This window comes from Ornithorhynchus anatinus, chromosome 5 (genome assembly GCF_004115215.2).
Source record: "Ornithorhynchus anatinus isolate Pmale09 chromosome 5, mOrnAna1.pri.v4, whole genome shotgun sequence".
Lineage (NCBI taxonomy): Eukaryota > Metazoa > Chordata > Mammalia > Monotremata > Ornithorhynchidae > Ornithorhynchus > Ornithorhynchus anatinus.
In genome coordinates, this window is record NC_041732.1 from 95,425,951 (window position 1) to 95,445,188 (window position 19,238).

The 19,238-nt window shown below is 45.1% G+C and overlaps 1 protein-coding gene across 8 annotated transcripts in view; it reads right to left on the bottom strand.

The window, feature by feature from the left end:
• MTCL1 (microtubule crosslinking factor 1) overlaps positions 1–19,238 on the bottom strand; it is a 168,202-nt gene that overhangs the window by 14,299 nt on the left and 134,665 nt on the right. For all 8 annotated transcript variants that reach the window (XM_029065084.2, XM_039912140.1, XM_029065086.2 and 5 more), the window contains 2 exons: positions 8,941–9,240; positions 2,478–2,509 (listed from right to left, as the gene is read on the bottom strand). In XM_029065084.2, coding sequence (XP_028920917.1) covers positions 2,478–2,509; positions 8,941–9,240 — 332 coding nt within the window. The remainder of the gene's footprint in view (positions 1–2,477; positions 2,510–8,940; positions 9,241–19,238) is intronic.

Sequence of the window (19,238 nt, forward strand, 5' to 3'; positions counted from 1 at the left end):
CCTGACGAGGTTTTTTTTTTTTCCTAATCCCACTGGCAACCACATTGAGCTTGTTGAGGGTTACAAAGGGGTGCTTGAGGAGGGTGGAATTGGTTCAATTCATTCGATCGTATTTATTGAGCGCTTACTGTGTGCAGAGCACTGTATTACATGCTTACAAAGTTAAATACAGCAATGAAGAGAGACAATCCCTGCTCACAACGGGACTGATCGGAATACAACCAACTGCTCTGGTAGGGCAGACTCCAAGGAGAGCAGGGAAAACCTCCCTTTTGCTCATTTAAACTCCCCTGAACTCTGTATCACAGTGTGCACAAACAACACAGATTGATTTGAGGTTTTCTTCTCCCTGCCACACCCAATCTCTTGTGAAAGGGTTAACAAGCTACAAAATAGGCAGAAGTCTGGTCTACTAAGGGTTGGTGGGGATGGTGGGGGCGGCGGCAGGTGACAAGGAGTCAAAAAGCCCTATTTGGGCTCGCTCTCTTATTTACAATCAGTTTGAAGCAATAGCATATACGCTCATCTTCTCCTCTGAAAGCTAAGCAAGAAGGAAAGAGAAGGGCAGGGCATATTAAATTGCTTTTAGAGCACTGCTTGATTTGTACCGGGCTCGCCCTGGTTTATAATAGACCAAAGCGATGGTGTTGATTCTAATAATTGGACTAAGCAGTGCTCAGACCTGACTACAGAATGTTGGCTGTAACTAATAGCATCTTGTATCAGTGGAACCAATCTCCAAGGAGTTTAAAGTGCTTGGCAGAAACTGAATCTCTGAATTATTCATCCATCCCCGCTTCTTTGATGTTGCTGGTGCCTAGGTAATCTGTCCTCTAATTCAGAAGAACTACTCGACCATAGTCCATACTAGACTACTTAGAGAAGCAGCATGGTGCAGTGGATAGATCATGGGCCTGGGAGTCAGAAGGTCATGGGTTCTAGTCCCGGCTCTGCCACTTGTCTTCTGTGTGACCTTGGCTAAGTCATTTCACTTCTCTGGGCCTCAGTTCCCTCATCTGATAAATGGAGATGGAGACCTTGAGCCCTATGGGGGACAAGGACTCTGTCCAACCTGATTTGCTTGCAGCCATTTCCACGCTTAATATAGTGCCTAGCATATAGTAAGCGCTTAACAAATACCATAATTATTATTATTATTACTGCTACTAGACCATACATGTCACACAGTGGCACAACCTGGAATAGGATTCTGGAGGCACATGGGGTTTGTGTGTCTCAGAAGTGTCAAGGTGATTGTTAAAGGGTCAGACCCTGAAGTGGAGAGAGAAAGGGAAGGAGAGGGAGGAGGAAGAGAGGCAGAGAGGGAGGGAGAGAAGATACAAAGAAGAATCAGTGGTGACAAAGTTGTTAGTCTAAAAAAATGACTGAAACTGAAAGAAGGAGAAAGTGGCAGCAATTGCTAGTGTCCAATTTCAGAGAAAAATCTGGTTTGGGAACAGCTTGATTTGACTTGGCAAGGAAGTTCATTCAGTCGTCGTTCTTTTTGGTGGCTGTGGAGCCAACTGGGGAATTGAAGAAAAGGAGGAAGGTGGTGAAAGCTAGACTGGGAGGAAAAGCAGGGGTAGAATAGATCTTTACTATTCACTGATGATTTTCTCAAGGTTTGTCTTCTAAGCCCTGGAATCCCCTAGCATGCAAGTCAACCAATCTATCTAGGTTAGGACAGCAGTCTCTGGCTGTGGTTGGAGAATTGAGGCCCAAGCCAGTAGCTGTACTAATTTTTCAGCCGCTTCCAGTCTGTCAATCTGGGCTTGGGGGACCGGTGGTGAACTCTCCTGGGCAGTTCAGCAGCATCATCGATAATTTTTTTTGGTGGGAGGGAGGGGTCTGTGGCACCGGGTACTGGCCCGGAGAGCTGACTTTTGACCTATAAACACTGGTGGTTACATCCCAAGTACACTTCTCTCAGAAGCTTCCCCACCTCACTCCTTGGATCTGTGTGGCAACCATTTTAGGTGAGGTAAGTGCTAACAACACCCTTGTAACAGAGTTTTCACATACAAACTGTCCTGTGTGAAAGTTCTTAGCACACCCCGAGCCAGTTTCTCAAACCTGTGAATGAGGGGAGAGGGTAAAGAGAGGATTTTGGTTTTTAGCTGGCTCGGGGAGTTTAACTCTCATAGTGTCCCTCAAAGTGATTTTTGCCCTATGGATGTCAACAGAACTTGGGCATATCTGAAATCATTTTAATTTTGATCGAAAAAAGGACTTTTATAAAGCTGAGGATTAGACTGATGGACAGTAAAGGATGGCATTTCGGTTTCAAGTAATTATTGAACTCTTGCTTAAGACACATAATAAAATCTGATCATGAACTGTTCACGATGCACCGACGTTTAACAGTTATGACGTTAAGCCCAAGTTACCGTAAGCAGGTCCAACGGCTTCATCAAGACAGGAAATAAAAACTCTATTTCTGGTCAGAAGCAATCACTCACTCTTATCAGTCTACTTACCTCTGAAGATTTCCCTTATGGGTTTCTTCTTCCTATAAGGAAAAGAAATAAATACATTCATAGTTTCAGCTATTTCATTTTGATATGGTTGTTAGTACAAAGATGAGATGGGAAACATATCCGCTATTGTATCGCTTGTGACAATATTACTGATTGGGGAAAAAGACTCGATTTATTTTGATAGTGTTGTAAATATTTTTTCAGGAAAGACGTTATTTGAGAGTATAGTAAGTATTTTAGGTTTAGCTCTCCAGATACAGTGTAAGTTCCTTGTGGACGGGCTGGGGGGACGTCACTTCTTTATTCTGCATTTCCCAAGCCTCTAGAACAGTGCACTGCGCTAAGTGGACGGTCATTAAACTTATCTGCTGCAGTTACAAGAGCACGGGCTTGGGAGTCAGAGGATGTGGTTTCTAATCTCGGCTCCACCACTTGTCTGCTGTGTGACCTTGGGCAAGTCACTTAACTTTTCTGTGCCTCTGTTCCCTCATCTGTAAAATGGAAATTAAGACTGTGAGCCCCATGTGGGACAGGGACTGTGTCCAACCTGATTACCTTATATCTACCCCAGACCTTAGAATAGTGCTTGACACACAATAAGTGCTTAACAAATACCGTAATCATTATTATTATTATTCATTCAATAGTATTTATTGAGCACTTACTATGTGCAGAGCACTGTACTAAGCGCTTGGATGTACAATTCGGCAACAGATAGAGACAAATTACTACTTCTACTACAGCCACTGGAGTGTCCTTGCCTTTGACCCTCCTTCCTGCCTCATGCACTTTTTTTATGCTATTTGTTAAGTGGTTACTATGTACTAGGCACTACACTAAGCGCTGGGAAAGAAACAAGATGGTACGGTTGAATATTCATTCATTCATTCATTCATTCATTCATTCATTCAATAGTATTTATTGAGCGCTTACTATGTGCAGAGCACTGTACTAAGCGCTTGGAATGAACAAGTCGGCAACAGATAGAGACAGTCCCTGCCGTTTGATGGGCTTACGGTCTAATTGGGGGAGACGGACAGACAAGAACAACGGCAATAAATAGAGTCGAGGGGAAGAACATCTCGTAAAGACAATGGTAACTAAATACAATCCCTGACCCACATAGGGCTCACAGTCTTAATCCCTGTTTTACAGATAGGGTAATTGAGAGACAGCCCAGAATAGTTAAGTGACTGCCCAAAGTCACACAGCAGACAAGCGGTGGAGCAGGCATTAGAACTCAGGTCCTCGGACAGTTTGACCTTTGCTCCTTCGAGCACTCCTTCTCAGAGCTTAGTACAGTGCTCTGCACATAGTAAGCGCTCAATAAATACGACTGAATGAATTTTGTTCAAAGTCAAAGTACAGTGATTTTGTGTGCCACTGATTACACCAGGGTCTCAAGCCCACCAGAGAACGCAGGGCCAAGGGCACAGCATAGATGATGATGATGTTGGTATTTGTTAAGCGCTTACTATGTGCAGAGCACTGTTCTAAGCGCTGGGGTAGATACAGGGTAATCAGGTTGTCCCACGTGAGGCTCACAGTCTTCATCCCCATTTTACAGATGAGGTAACTGAGGCCCAGAGAAGTTAAGTGACTTGCCCACAGTCACACAGCTGACAAGTGGCAGATAGAACCATCTGGGGACACCGAGGACAGGAGCAGCGTGGCACAGAGGAAAGACCACGGTCTTGGGAGTCAGAGGGCCTGAATTCTAATCCAGCTCCACCATTTGCCTGCTGTGTGACTGGGTAAGTCGCTTAATTTCTCTGGGCCTCAGTTTCCTCATCTGTAAATTGGGAATTTAATACCTGATTGCCCTTCTACTTAGTCTGTGAATCCCTTGGAGGACTATGTATGACCTGATTACCCTGTATCTACCTTAGCACATTGAACAGTAAACACTTCAATATAATAATAATGATAATTATATTAATATGAGGGACTCCAGAGCCTGTTATACGATAATCTGTACTCTTCTCACAGATCCAAACCCATCAAAGACCAATGTGGAATGATGGAGGAACTCATCGTGGGCAGGGAATAGGTCTACCAAATCTGTTGGATTATACTCTCCCAAGAGCTAAGTATAATGCTCTGTTCAAAGTGCCCATTAAATACCACTGATTGACCGAATGATTGGTAGATTTTTTTGGTTAATAAATGCCAACATTTGATTCACCTACCATAGTCTGGGAGTAGAGTAGGGGATAGGGGAAGAAGGGAACAAAGGAAATGGAAGATTATCTAGGTATAGGATACATGTATAGACCTGTTGATGAGTGAACCATTTTCCCAAACGCTCTAACCAAACTGCAGGAAGGAACTGGAATTTCACTTTTTCTCCAAGAGAGTACGTAGCCAAGAGGTACAAGTTTCCGAGCTGAACTCCCACTAGCTTGGCTGGCCAAATTAGGACCTGGCTACAAGAAATCAGGCAGTTAAGATTTTTTCTAGAAATTGAAAATATGAACTACCACTTTAATGTTTTGTCTTTCCCTCCTCCCTCCTATTGGACAGAGCACAGGTCTGGGAGTCAGAAAGACTTTCATTCATTCATTCAATAGTATTTATTGAGCGCTTACTATGTGCAGAGCACTGTACTTGGGTCCTAAACCCAGCTCTGCCACTTGTCTGCTGTATTATCTTGGGCAAGTCACTTCACTTCTCTGTGCCTCAGCTACCTCATCTGTAAAATGGGGATTGAGACCGTGAGCCCCATGTGGGACAGGGACTGTGTCCAACCCGATTAGCTTGTATCCACCCCAGCGCTTAGTACAGTTCCTCGCACATAGTAAGATTTTAACAAATATCACTATTATTGTTATTATCATTGGCTTTGTTCATTTGCAAAGTATGATGATTGGAGGCTAATGAAATTCCTTTTGGACTGAACTATTTGAGATTTTCACCTTTTCTCCATTAGTCCTAATGAGTTTGTAAACACATGGGTCAAAGAAGTCAGCTCGAGGACTAAATCTCTTCTGAACTACCAATTCTACTTTACGATTCTCTCCTAAGAACCTAGTACAGTGCTCAGCACACAAAACATGCTCAATAAATACTGCTGATCAATTGATTGACTGATTTTGATCTTTTCTAATTTGAGCGATCATCAAGAAAATCTTTCCTTTTTCTTCTTTGCTCAGGTTCAGTTCCACTACTAGTTTTCCAACTATGTTTATAAGGCTTAGGGCGATTTTCAGAGTCAATCAGTAGCATTAACTGAACACTTATTGTGTGCAGAACACTGTTCTGAGAACTTGGAAGAGTATCTCCTCCTCTAGACCGTATGCTCATTGTGGCCAACCAACTTTGTCATATTGTACTCTCCTAAGTGCTTAGTACGGTGCTCCGCAAACAGTAAGCACTCAATAAATCCCATCAACTGATTCATTATTTACAATAGTTAACAGACACAATCCCTTCCCTCAAGGAGCTTGCAATCTAGTTGTCAAGTCTCTTCAATTAAAAATTCAATTGTCCTGAGGAAGAGGATTCAATCTGTTCCTTTAATTCTGGCTTCAATGCAAGACAAATACAGGTTTCGAAGTAATTTCACACTTCTTCCATTCCCTTTGACAGGTCTTAAAAACACATGGGAAGATATTTACTCCTTTTACAAGGGTAACACCCTCTGAGTGTTCCTGATATTCAGTTGCTGTTCCCTGGTAACCGTTGCTATAATCAAATTCTTAAACATGGGGTTTCCTAACTCCTTGAAAGACAGACCCGGCTAGGGAAAACTACTTGGATTAAGGAGATTCCAAGAGGTAGCTCAACTCATCCCATTTGCCCGAGTGCCTTGTATCCTGTAAATCAGGCAGTTAGAAACACCACCTGCTGTTTGAGGAACTCTGCCAAGACTCCGGCACAATGGGATAAATATAGGATTCAGTTCAAATATGCAATTTAAGTGGCTGGGTCTTGGCGGGGCTGAGTTAAATCCTTTCTTTCATAAGCATTAAGATGATTAGAAAACTATATCATTATCGAGTGAAATTTAACATCTCTTTTGTACAAAGGCATTTTAAAAATTCAGGCCCTGTTTTTCAGCCATTAGATTATTTAGCGTCAGGCTGCTCTGCCTGTAACTGAAAATATAGAACAAGTATTATGGAATTTCCTGGGTGAGCTTGAACCTTGAGTTTTTCTGACTTCTGCTTCAATAACCCATTGTATGGTACTCTCCCAAGCATTTAGTACAGTGCTTCGCATACAGTAAGTTCTCAATAAATACGATCGAATGAATGAGTAAATAACTGCTCAATAAACACAATTGATTCACTGATTGATCCTAGCTTCTTCAATACCTAAAGGGCCTCTCAAGAAGCTGATTACAAATTCCTACATGGAGAACTAGTAAGAGCTTGTAGATGGGATCCCCTCCTCTTCAGTTCCACTGAGGCAAAGGACAGATTCCAATTGAAGTGAAAAAAGAGAGGGAAGTGAGGGATTCAGAGTTCTTTGCCCTCTAGCCTATAAGCTTGTTGTGGGCAGGAATGTGTCTGTTATATCATTCTATTGTAATAATAATAATGCTGGTATTTGTTAAGTGCTTACTATGTGCCGAGCACTGTTCTAAGCGCTGGGGTAGATACAGGGTAATGAGGTTGTCCCACGTGAGGCTCACAGTCTTAATCCCCATTTTACAGATGAGGTAACTGAGGCCCAGAGAAGTTAAGTGACTTGCCCACAGTCACACAGCTGACAAGTGGCAGAGCCGGAATTCGAACTCATGACCTCTGACTCCCAAGCCCGTGCTCTTTCCCAGAGGTTAGTACAGTGCTCTGCACACAGTAAGTGCTCAATAAATAAGACTGACTGACAGACTAGTCTTATGAAAAGCAGCGTGGCTCAGTGGAAAGAGCACAGGCTTGGAAATCAAAGGTCATGGGTTCTAATCCCCGCTCCACCGCTTGTCAGCTGTGTGACTTTGGGCAAGTGACTTACTTCTCTGTGCCTCCATTACCTCATCTGTAAAAATGGGGATTAAGACTGTGTGAGCCCCACGTGGGACAACCTGATCACCTTGTATCCCCCCCAGCGCTTAGAACAGTGCTCTGCCCATAGTAAACACTTAACAAATACCATCATTATTATTACATGCAGAGCGCTGTGCTAAGCGCTGGGAAGAGTACACTATAGCAGAAATGCTCCCTACCCATAATGAGTTTAGCGCCTAGACCAGGTCAGTAATTCTGAGGCTTGCAGGTCTACCTGGGGGGAACGCTGTCTGAGCTGGCTTCTGGACTGTTGGGGGAGAGGGGAGAGAATGGGCAGGAGGTATTATTCAGCCAACCATCCCCTTCCATGATTCCTCTTCTAGATCAGCTCTCACAAGATCCACTACCTCTTAGGCTCATTCTTGAGGAGAGAAATAACAAGATTGGAAATAGGCTAGATAGCGATCTGATGTCTGAAATGCCAATTTAACTGTTCTTTGATTTGTGATTCAATTACTGAGTCGATTTGATCCGCCGGGGGTGGGGAGCCCCGGAGGATATGGCGGAGTATGAGGAATCAGTGCTTTTCCTTTTTTTCCGTTGTTAATCCAGGTCTCTTACCACTGTGCCCATGGATCAGGGAATGGGGAGAACTTTTTTTTTCCCTGATTATCTTGTCCAGACACCCCATCTCTAACTGATGTCAACTGAGCTTGTCACCTTAATTTTAATCTGGGAGGCATGACAGAAATTTGCTCCTCTGACCACTACTGAAAAAGAAGGAATCTATTACGTTCCCACTCCCCAAGTTCCCACGATCCCACGGCCTTCCCTCCCCACGATCCCACGGGACCAGCTGGAAAGAAGAAAGGACTTATGAAGCCAGTCACATGGACTGCAACGGAGGCTTCGGTAAAAGTCCTGCCTTGACCTAATGGATAGAGTCTGGGCCTGGGAATCAGAAGGACCTGGGTTCTAATCCAAGCACCGCCACTTGTCTGCTGGGTAACCTTGGGCAAGTCACTTCACTTCTCTGGGCTTGTGACCAACCTGCTTAACTTGTATCTATCCCAGCACTTAGAACAGTGCTTGGCACAGAGTAAGTGTGTAACATTTTTACAATATTATCATTACCATTATTATCATTATCCTGGCTTTGCCACTTGCCTGCTGTGTGACCTTGGGTAAGTTACTTCACTTCTGCTGGCCTCAGTCACCTCACCTCTAAAATGGGGATTAACACTGTGAGCCCCATGTGAGGCAGGGACTCTGTCCAATCTGATTAGCTTGTATTTACCCCATTGCTCAGAACAGTGCCTAATACGTAGTAAGCACTTAACAAGTACTATTATTATTATTATCCCTCTCCTGCTCCAATCTTCCTTCCCTAAATCTCCTTTCCTCCTTTCTACTCCTTCACCCCAGGAAGAGAAGCTAAGTGGGGTTAATCAAGCCTTTGCACTCCCACTGCCTCATTTTCAAGGAATCAGAATGAAGAGAAAACTCCAATTTACTTCATGCAGGCAAGTCACAAATTTCTCCCGCTCCAATCTCCGCGGCTGGGGGTCATCGGGCTCATCATCCAGAGACAGGACATCGAGGAAGAGGTTTTCTGTGGCAGTGCATCGATCCGTGTCTTTCAGTCTGGACAGAGTTCGGTCTTCGAACTGGGCAGCGTCTGAATCAGAATAGGCTCGCTTCCCCATCGGAAGAGGTAAGTGGAGGCTTCCCTGGGCTGAGAATGGACGGATATTGTCTTCTTTTTGGTCGCATAGGAAGCTGTCCCCTCTCTGGGTGCTAGTTTCTTTCTGCAACTTCAAAAGATTTAAAGAAGAAATGATTAGTGAGGGCTGACAACTGCACGGGGCTCATATGCCCGTGGAACTTCTCCTCTCACTTTATGAATCAGCTGTTCATTCTGTTACTGATACAAAACCATAATGGGGTATGTATTTGTAATTATGTACATAGCCATAATGTATTGGTTTATGTTAATGTCCATCTTCCCCTCTAGACTGTAAGCTTGTTATGGTGAGGAAACGTGTCTGCTAATTCTGTTGCACTGTACTCTCCCATGGTCTTGGTACAGTGCTCTGCGCATAGTAAGCACTCAATGAATACTATTGATTGACTGGGCAGAGAATGTCTCTACCAACTCTGTCATCCTGCATTCCCTCAAGCCAAAACAGGAAGCATTCAATAAATATCCTTGATTGATAGTGAGAGACCACTTCTTAATAATAATAATAATAATAGTAATGGTGGTATTTGTTAAGCACTTACTATGTGCAAAGCACTGTTCTAAGCACTGGGAGGATACAAGGTGATCAGGATGTCCCACGTGGGGCTCACAGTTTCAATCCCCACTTTACAGATGAGGTAACTGAGGCACAGAGAAGTTAAGTGACTTGCCCAAAGTCACACGGCTGGCAAGAGGCGGAGCCGGGACCAAGGGTTCCCAAAATACCAGACTCGAAGGCAAATGTTTACACCAGCTTGCAAATGGTTTCAAAACCAAGCAAGGATCTAACAATCAGCTTTGAACCGGGAGTAAGGGAATTTGGGTTCTAATCCCAGCTCTGCCACTAGCCTGCTCGGTGATCTTTGGCTTCAGTTTCCTCATCTGTCAAATAATAATTAATTTCCTGTTTTCCCTACCCTCCGACTCTGAATTAGAGACTGTATCTGATCTACTTCAATTGTACTTAATGAACGCTTATTGGGTGTTGGGTGCTTTACTAAGTCCTTGGGAGAATACAACACAATTCATTCAGTAACAATATACTGTGTGCAACAATATAACAGACACATTCCCTGCCCACAGCAAGCTACAGTTTGCTTGTATTGGATCTATTCCAGTGCTTAGTACACTTTTGGGCACTCAATAAATACTTAAATATCACAGGTATTATCATTATCATTATTATTATTTTTAATTATGAAATCAGGGTCTCTTCTTACCCACCAAGCCATCTCTCCTTTTAACTTTTTTCCTTAACATTTGTTAAGAGAACACAAGCATCGCCTTCCGGCAAATACGTTCAGCCGCCGTCCTAATGCTCAGGTTTCCATGGAAACCAAACAAAAGGGACACAGAAAGGAGATTGTATTAATTCTTTAAACTCACCACCTGATTTTCAATAGGGTCTGCCCTGGATTTTTTCAGTCACTGGGAACATGGGGCTGCGCTGATTTTTTTGACTTCCCTGTGCCTTTCACTTCTGTTGATTGTTCAGGCCCCGAGGGACTGAGGGCTATTAAACAGTTTAGTCAATGTGGATCTGTAGGGAACTGTTAAAGCAAGAGGAGCAATCTCCTAGGATCGGAGACCTTGATCAGAAGCCCTTGAAGCCCTGCTGTTATTCCAATTTCCCTCCACAGCAATTGTAGTTACTTTCCTCTCCAAACAGTCATGCACAATTCAGATATTTTCCTTTAAGTTTTTCAAATGAAGTTTTTAGAAGTCAATTCCACTAGGTTGATGGCACTCTTTAAAAAGCAAACTATCTGAATGACTGAATTCACACTTAGACCGGATTTGAAGGGGCAGCAGAATAAAGATTTTGAGTCATGTGGGAAGGAGACTGAGCCAGAAAATTCTACATTTGCCTCAAAAGAGAGTCAGGGATTAAAAAAAAGCAACTCTAGTAGACCACACTGGAAGCACATAGCTGTAGCACATGAACCCTAGCCCATTAATCAATCAATCAACCAATGGCATTTACCGAACACTTACTGTGTGCAGAGCGCTTGGGAGAATACAATAGAGTTGGTGGACTTGTTCCTTAACAACAAAGAGCTTATAGTCTAGAGGAGGAGTTTACAGTCTAGAGGAAGGTCTTACAGCCTAGAGGAGGAGTTCACCGCCTAAAGGAGGAGTTTACGGTCTATATGAGGAGCTTACAATCAATCAATCAATCATACTTATTGAGTGCTTACTGTGTGCAGAACTCTGAACTGAGCGCTTGGGAGAGTACACTATAACAGAGTTGGTAGAGATGTTCCCTACCCGTGACCAGTTTATAGTCTAATCTGGCCCAAATGCAAGGTGCATAGACAAGGGCAACGTATTTTATTATTACTAATATTATTATTATTGTTGTTATGGGCCTACTATGTGTCAGGCACTGTTCCATTTTCAACTGACTTATTCTAAAGCAGATACGGAATCTCATTTTTCAAAATCATCTCCGTGATCCCCAAATTCCAGCTCAGGGTCATCCTTTCCATTCTATAAATAGAGAAATGAGGACCCAAGAGAAACTTGTCCAAGCTCGTAGACACAATCATAGCAAAGATGGGAAGAGCTGCAGGATTTCCAACTCAGCTCCAGGAACGAGTTCTAGTGCTTAGGGCAGATGCCTCACTCTCAAGGTCCTCTCTCCCTCCCTCCGCAACCCTAGAAGAACAGCACCGTGCAGCTGGCTGGCCCCTTTACAAGTTCTCATTTTTAGATGAAGGAAAAAAAAAAGTTGAAAGGAACAGAGAGAATGAAAAGAATTGTACTTACTGTGAATGCCTAAAGAAGGGAGTTTGGGCCCATGTGCATTCTTAGAGTGTTTGTCAAGGAATTAAAAATGCATTAAGCCTGCTGGAAGAATTGGCAAATATGCATATATGGTAATAACTGCCGGAGGCGGGAGGGGGCTGGGAAAGATGAGTAAAGTTCCGGAACTACATGGCGGAGTGGTAAATCAAGATTTTAAAACTAATCTGGTCGACCCAATTCACTTTCGGACAAGGAACTGTGTATTTCTGGAAAACTAACTTTGGAGCCTGATATCTGTGGCTCAAATCCCTCTAGGTGACTCCGCCACCTGGTCAACACTGAGTGAAACCAGTAGACGCGAGGTCTGTGTGGGAGGTGCCGACGGCAGGCTGAAGATTTAGATGAAGGAAGAAAGAACTGGGAGAGAGAGAGAGAGAGAGAGAGAAGCCACTACCATGGGTAGGTAAGCCAACTCCTGGGTCAGACCAATATTTCCTCCAGCCCAGGATTCTATCTCCAACAGGGGCATCAGACTGCTCAGTGGAAGCGTGTGAGGGTTACCCAACCCGAAGACTCACATATGGTTAAGGATATGCAATCTGACCATGAAGAGAGGGCAGAGAAAGACAGAAAGGATGAGGTCCATCCAGTGAGGAATCTGTGACCAGTGGTCCTGCATTAAGGAGGACGGATATACATTTGAAGTCGGGGAGGAGGGGGTATTCTGCCTTTCGATGGCAGGTGATTGGAGTCTCATCAGCACTGCCAGGGGCGAACAGTGGGAGAGAAGAGGTCACAGTCATCCGAGAAACAGTGTGGCCTGACCTGGGGCCAGCCGCTAAATTCTCTGTGCCTCAATCTCCTCATCTGTAAAATGGGGATTCATTTCCTGTTCTCTCAGACTGGGAGTCTCATCCTGCAGAAACGCTCTGGGCATGTCACTCCCCTCCTTAAAAACCTCCAGGGGTTGCCTATCAACCTCCGCACGAAACAGAAACTTCTCACTTTAGGCTTCAAGGCTCTCCATAACCTTGCCCTCTCCTACCTCTCCTCCCTTCTCTCTTTCTATTGCCCACCCCGCACGCTCCTCTCCTCTGCAGCCCATCTCCTCACCGTCCCCTGTTCACGCCTATCCCACCGGCGACCTCGGCCCGCGTCCTCCCTCTGTCCTGGAACGCCCTCCCTCCTCACCTCCGCCAAACTAACTCTCTTCCCCTCTTCAAAGCCCTACTGAGAGCTCACCTCCTCCAAGAGGCCTTCCCAGACTGAGCTTCCTTTTTTCCCTCTGCTCCCTCTCGGGTCCCCCTTCACCTCCCCTCAGCCAAGTCCCTTTTCCCCCCTTTCCCTCTGCTCCTCCCCCTCTCCCTTCCCCTCCCCTCAGCACTGTGCTCATTTGTATATATTTTTATTACCCTATTAATTTTGTTAATGAGGTGTACATCCCCTCGATTCTATTTACTGCTATTAAGTTGTCTTGTTTTTGTCCATCTGTCTCCTCCGATTAGACTGTAAGCCTGTCAATGGGCAGGGATTGTCTCTATCTGTTGCCGAATTGTACATTCCAAGCGCTTAGTATAGTGCTCTGCACATAGTAAGCGCTCAATAAATACTATTGAATGAATGAATGAATGAACTGCGTCATACATATCTGATTAACTTGAAAATTCCAACCTTTAGCACGGTGTGTGGCACACGGTAAGGCTTCAGAGCTACCATAATTGTTATTATTATAATTAGGGTCACTTTCGAGCCACTGCCATCACCAGATGAAAGCATCGGCTCTCCCAAAAGCCACTAGGCTTCACCGCCGGCTCCACCACTTCTTCCGCCAAGGTGGTGACACCAACAGCAGCCGACTTCTCTCTCTACCTACCACTTCACCTGCTTCCTCTTTTATTTTCCCCCACTTCTCCTTGGCTTTGCCCCTTAAAGACCCACTGCATTCTGTCTAAGGGGACCAGGAATTTGGAATGTTAGGAGAAAGAACCTCAGGTCTACTGACAGTGTGGGGGGCCTAAAAAATCTACAGGACAGGAGCACATTATTAAGCCCATATGAGCATAGGCCACCAAACTGAGTGTTGTGGGGAGTTAGGCAGGGAGCATGAGAGATAACCCTGAAAATACAATAATCAATAATAATAATAATTATGGTACTTGGATAGAACACAGGCCTGGGAGTCAGAAGGCCATAGGTTCTAATCCCGGCTCTGCCACTTGTCTGCTGTGTGACCTAGGGCAAATCATTCCACTTCTCTGTGCTTCAGTTACCTCATCGGTAAAATGGGGACTGAGACTGTGAGCCCCACAAGGGCTAACCCAATTTGTGTCTAACCCAATTTTCTTGTATCCACCCCAGCACTTAATATAGTGCCTGGCTCATAGTGCTTAACAAACACCATAATAATAGTTATTATTATTATATGCCAAGCACTATTCTAAGTGCTGGGTTAGATACAAGTTATCTGCCCCAGGTAAGTCATCCTCTGGGAGCCACTGGAAGGATAGGAATAACGGGGTGAAACTGTGTGGTCTGGTGGAAAGAGGATCTGGGTTCTAAACCTTATCTCCACCACTGCCTGCTGTGTGACCTTGGGCAAATCACTTCACTTCTCTGTGTCAGTGTCCTCATCTGCAAAATGGAGATTCAATACCCGTTTTTCCTCTTACTTAGAGTGTTAACCCCATATTGGGCAGGGGCTCTGACACACAGTAAGGGGCTTCAAAAATACCACAATCAGTATTATTCACACAGGACCTTGAAGGAGGATTCAAACAATAAACACCAATCAGAAGTCATGCAGAAGCTGTATATACCTGAGAGAACCTAAAGAAAAAGGAACATCGTGAATAATCTTTCCAAGATAATCCCCGTTGCCCAAAAAGGGTAACATCCTTACATTAACTCAAGACTCCAGGGGTCTTGTGGGTTTCCCTTTTATTCTACAGCCCAATCAACCGGTGTTTATCAGTGAGTTGTTTGAGCATCTACAGAGTGCACAATGCTGCAATAACAAGTCTGCGCACGAACTAGTAAATTGCCAACTCCAAAGGGGACCGCAGTTCCTAGCCTGAATGTACTGCATGGCGGGAGCGTGTACTTGAAGTCATAATAACAGCTCTCTCCCAGTGAATGTAGTTCGGTCTAAGGTGAAGATTGAACACAAGGGCCTTGCTGTGTGTGTCTCTGGAGCGTGGCTCCTGAAATCAGGCATCAGATGAAATGTCTTACACAGGGGAGCGTTTATGTAGGAACTTCAGCTACGCAAGGAGTCTATGAAATAGGCTGAGGGGACCACCTGACCACCTGCAGGAGGTTTCCGTATGGGAGGTTATGAGGCTCCTAAATCTGCTCAGCCCACTGCCAAGCATTACCTGAGGGACGTTCAGGAGGGCCCACTGCTTCCTCAGAAAGAAATGTGTGACCATGAGCAAACGGCATAGGGGCCAGCTCCCCAAACGTGCTCAATCAATCAATGGAGTTTATTGAGCACTTACTGTGTGCAGAGCACTGTACTAAGACTGTGAGCCCCATGTGGGAAGCAACGTGGCTCAGTGGAAAGCACCTGGGCTTCGGAGTCAGAGGTCATGGGTTCGACTCCCGGCTCTGCCACTTGTCAGCTGTGTGAATGTGGGTCAGTGACTTAACTTCTCTGTGCCTCAGTTACCTCATCTGTGAAATGGGGATTAACTGTAAGCCTCACGTGGGACGACCTGATTACCCTGTATCTCCCCCAGTGCTGAGAACAGTGCTCTGCACATAGTTAAGTGCTTAATACCAACATTATTATTATTATTATGTGGGACAGAGGCTGTGTCTGACCTGATTACCTTCTATCTACCCTAGCGCTTAGAACAGTGCTTCACACATAGTAAATGCTTAACAAATACTATTATTATTGTTATTATAATTATGTGCTGGGAGAGTACAATGTAATAGAGTTAATGATAATAATTATGGAATTTAAGCACTTACTATGTGCCACGCACTATACTAAGTGCTGGGGTAAATACAAGCAAATTGGGTTGGACACAGTCCATTTCCCATATGGGGCTCACAGTCTCAATTCCCATTTGACAGATGAGGTAATTGAGGGCCAGAGAAGTGAAGTGATTTGCCCAAGGTCACACAGCAGACAAATGGTGGAGTCAGAATTAGAACCCATGACCTTGTGATTCCCAGAACCGTGCTCTAGCCATGCAGACAAGATCACTGCTCACAAGAAGCTTACAGTCTACAGGAGAGTTGGATATAAATTATAGATATTCATTCATTCATTCAATAGTATTTATTGAGCACTTACTATGGGTAGAGCACTGTACTAAGCACTTGGAATGTACAAATCGGTAACAGAGAGAGACAGTCCCTGCCCTTTGACGGGCTTGCAGATAGTGGGGAATACCCACTGCACATTAGATTGCCTGGGTCTACATAACACTTGAGACTGCAGAGAACTTGGGGAATAGACCAGCTTTATTCGTCTTAGAAAGCCAGAGTTGCATGTTTAAAGCACGAGGTCATTGGAGATACATCATTCTCTAAAAACAACAGTCAAGTCTTCAACTAAAGGGTTTAGGGTCCATTCTCTGACACTGAGTTGCAGAAGGAGGCTTGAATCTTATATGTAGGTTAATAATTCATACTTAACCTGAAAATTTAATTTATACAATGCTGCCAGACTAGTGTGAGCAGTCTGCAGTGTGGCGAGGCCTTTCTAAGAGAAACCAATGGGTACCAAATGGACATGTGCCTGGGAGCGCTCCTACCTCCTCAGTTGTCCTATAAAGAGCCCAGCAGATGTTTTATATATTCAATACGTGACTCCCAGCCTGCATACTTTGCTCCTCTAATGTCAACCTACTTGCTTTACCTCAGTCTCATCTATCTCACTGCTGACCCCCTCGACCAAGTCTTGCCACTGGCCTGGAACTTCCTCCCCTTTCAAAACCGACAGACGATCGCTCTCCCCACTTTCAGAGCCTTATTAAAAGCACCTCTCCTCCAATAGGTCTTCCCTGACTAAGCCCTCATTTCCTCCTCAACCAATCCCTTCTGCATCCCCCTTGCCCTTCATTCATTCATTCAATCGTATTTATTGAGAGCTTACTATGTGCAGAGCACTGTACTAAGCGCTTGGAATGTACAATTCGGCAACAGATAGAGACAATCCCTGTCCAACAACGGATTCACAGTCGAAACATTCACCCCACCCTCAACCCCACAGCACTTATGTCCGTACCTGAAATTTATTAATTTATATTAATGTCCATCTTCCGCTCTAGACTGTAAGCTCATTGCGGGCAGTGAAAGTGTTTCACCAACTCGGCTATACTGTTCTCTCCCAAGTACTTAGTACAGCGCTGTGTGCGAAGGAAGTGCTCGATAAATACAATTGGCCGACTGATTGAAAGAGCCTCATTATGTGCTGTCCCTATTAGGGTGACAAGGCTGCAGGGGAGAGATCCTCTAATCTGGATCTCTTTTCATGAACTTTGAGGGACTTCGAGAAGCTTCCCTCTATGGGTTGAACATGAGAACTCTATCAAGCCTGGAAGCAGCACGGCTCAGGGGAAAGAGCACGGGCTTGGGAGTCAGAGGACATGGGTTCTAATCCCGGCTCCACCACTTATCTGCCGTGTGACCCAACTAGGCCCAAGAAAAAATGGCCAAGAAAAAAACCCTCTTGGTCCCTGGCACCTGTTTCTGCCTCTTTCCCCCTCTTTCCATGTGTCTGCTTTTGACTCTCACTCTTTCTCTCTCCTTTAAACGCACACAAAGACAACTAAACACCCACAAGACAGCTCCTTTCTAGACTGTAAACTCATTTTGGGCAGGCTAATTGTCTGCCATTTCTGTTGTATTGTATTCTCCCAAGTGCTTTAATACAATGCTCTGAGCACAGTAAGCACCTAAAGAAGCAGCATGGTTTAGTGGAAAGAGCATGGGCTTGGGAGTCAGAAGTCGTGGGTTATAATCCTGACTCTGCCACTTGTCTGCTGTGTGACCTTGGGCAAGCCATTTAACTTCTCCGTGCCTCAGTTACCTCATCTGTAAAATGGGGAGTAAGACTGTAAGCCCTATGTGAGACAACCTGATTACCTTGTTTCTTCCCCAGTGCTTAGAACAGTGCTTGGCACATAGTAAGCACTTAACGAATACTATTTTTTTTTTTAGTGAATACCACTGATTGATTGATTAAATAAATACCACTGATTACTATTACTACTTGTCTGTCTTTTGATATCAAGTTGTCTCCAACCCATAGTGAGGCCATGGACACATCTCTCCCGGAACGTCCCACCTCGATCTGCAAACGTTCTGGTAGTGGATCCATAGAGTTTTCTTGGTAAAAATACGGAATTGGTTTACCATTGCTTCCTTCCACCCAGTAAATTTGAGTCTCTGTCCTTGACTCTCTCCCGTGCTGCTGCTGCCCAGCACAGGTGAGATTTGACTTATAGCAGATTGCCTGCCACTCGCTAGCCACTGCCCATGCTAGGAATGGAATGGGTAGGCCTCTGCTTGATTCTCCTTCCCAGAGTCAAGACTGGTGGAGGACTGGAAACTCTCCAGGTGCGACCCTGAGAGGGGACAGATCTACATCTCCGCCCCTGTCCTCTCCCCCTCCCTTCAGGCTCGCATCTCCTCCTGCCTCCGGGACGTCTCCACCTGGATGTCGGCCCGCCACCTAAAACTCAACATGAGCAAGACTGAGCTCCTCATCTTCCCTCCCAAACCCGGTCCGCTCCCAGACTTCTCTATCACCGTGGATGGCACGACCATCCTTCCCGTCCCGCAGGCCCGCAATCTCGGTGTCATCCTTGACTCGTCCCTCTCGTTCACCCCACACATCCTATCCGTTACCAAGACCTGCCGGTTTCACCTCTATAATATCGCCAAGATCCGCCCTTTCCTCTCCACCCAAACGGCTACCTTACTATTACGGGCTCTCGTTATATCCCGGCTAGACTACTGTGTCAGCCTTCTCTCTGACCTCCCTTCCTCCTCTCTCGCCCCGCTCCGGTCTATTCTTCACTCCGCTGCCCGGCTCATCTTCCTGCAGAAACGATCTGGGCATGTCACTCCCCTTCTTAAACAACTCCAGTGGTTACCTATCGACCTCCGCTCCAAACAAAAACTCCTCACTCTAGGCTTCAAGGCTCTCCATCACCTTGCCCCTTCCTACCTCTCCTCCCTTCTCTCTTTCTACCGCCCACCCCGCACGCTCCGCTCCTCTGCCGCCCACCTCCTCACCGTCCCCCGTTCTCGCCTATCCCGCCGTCGACCCCTCGGCCACATCCTCCCGCGGTCCTGGAACGCCCT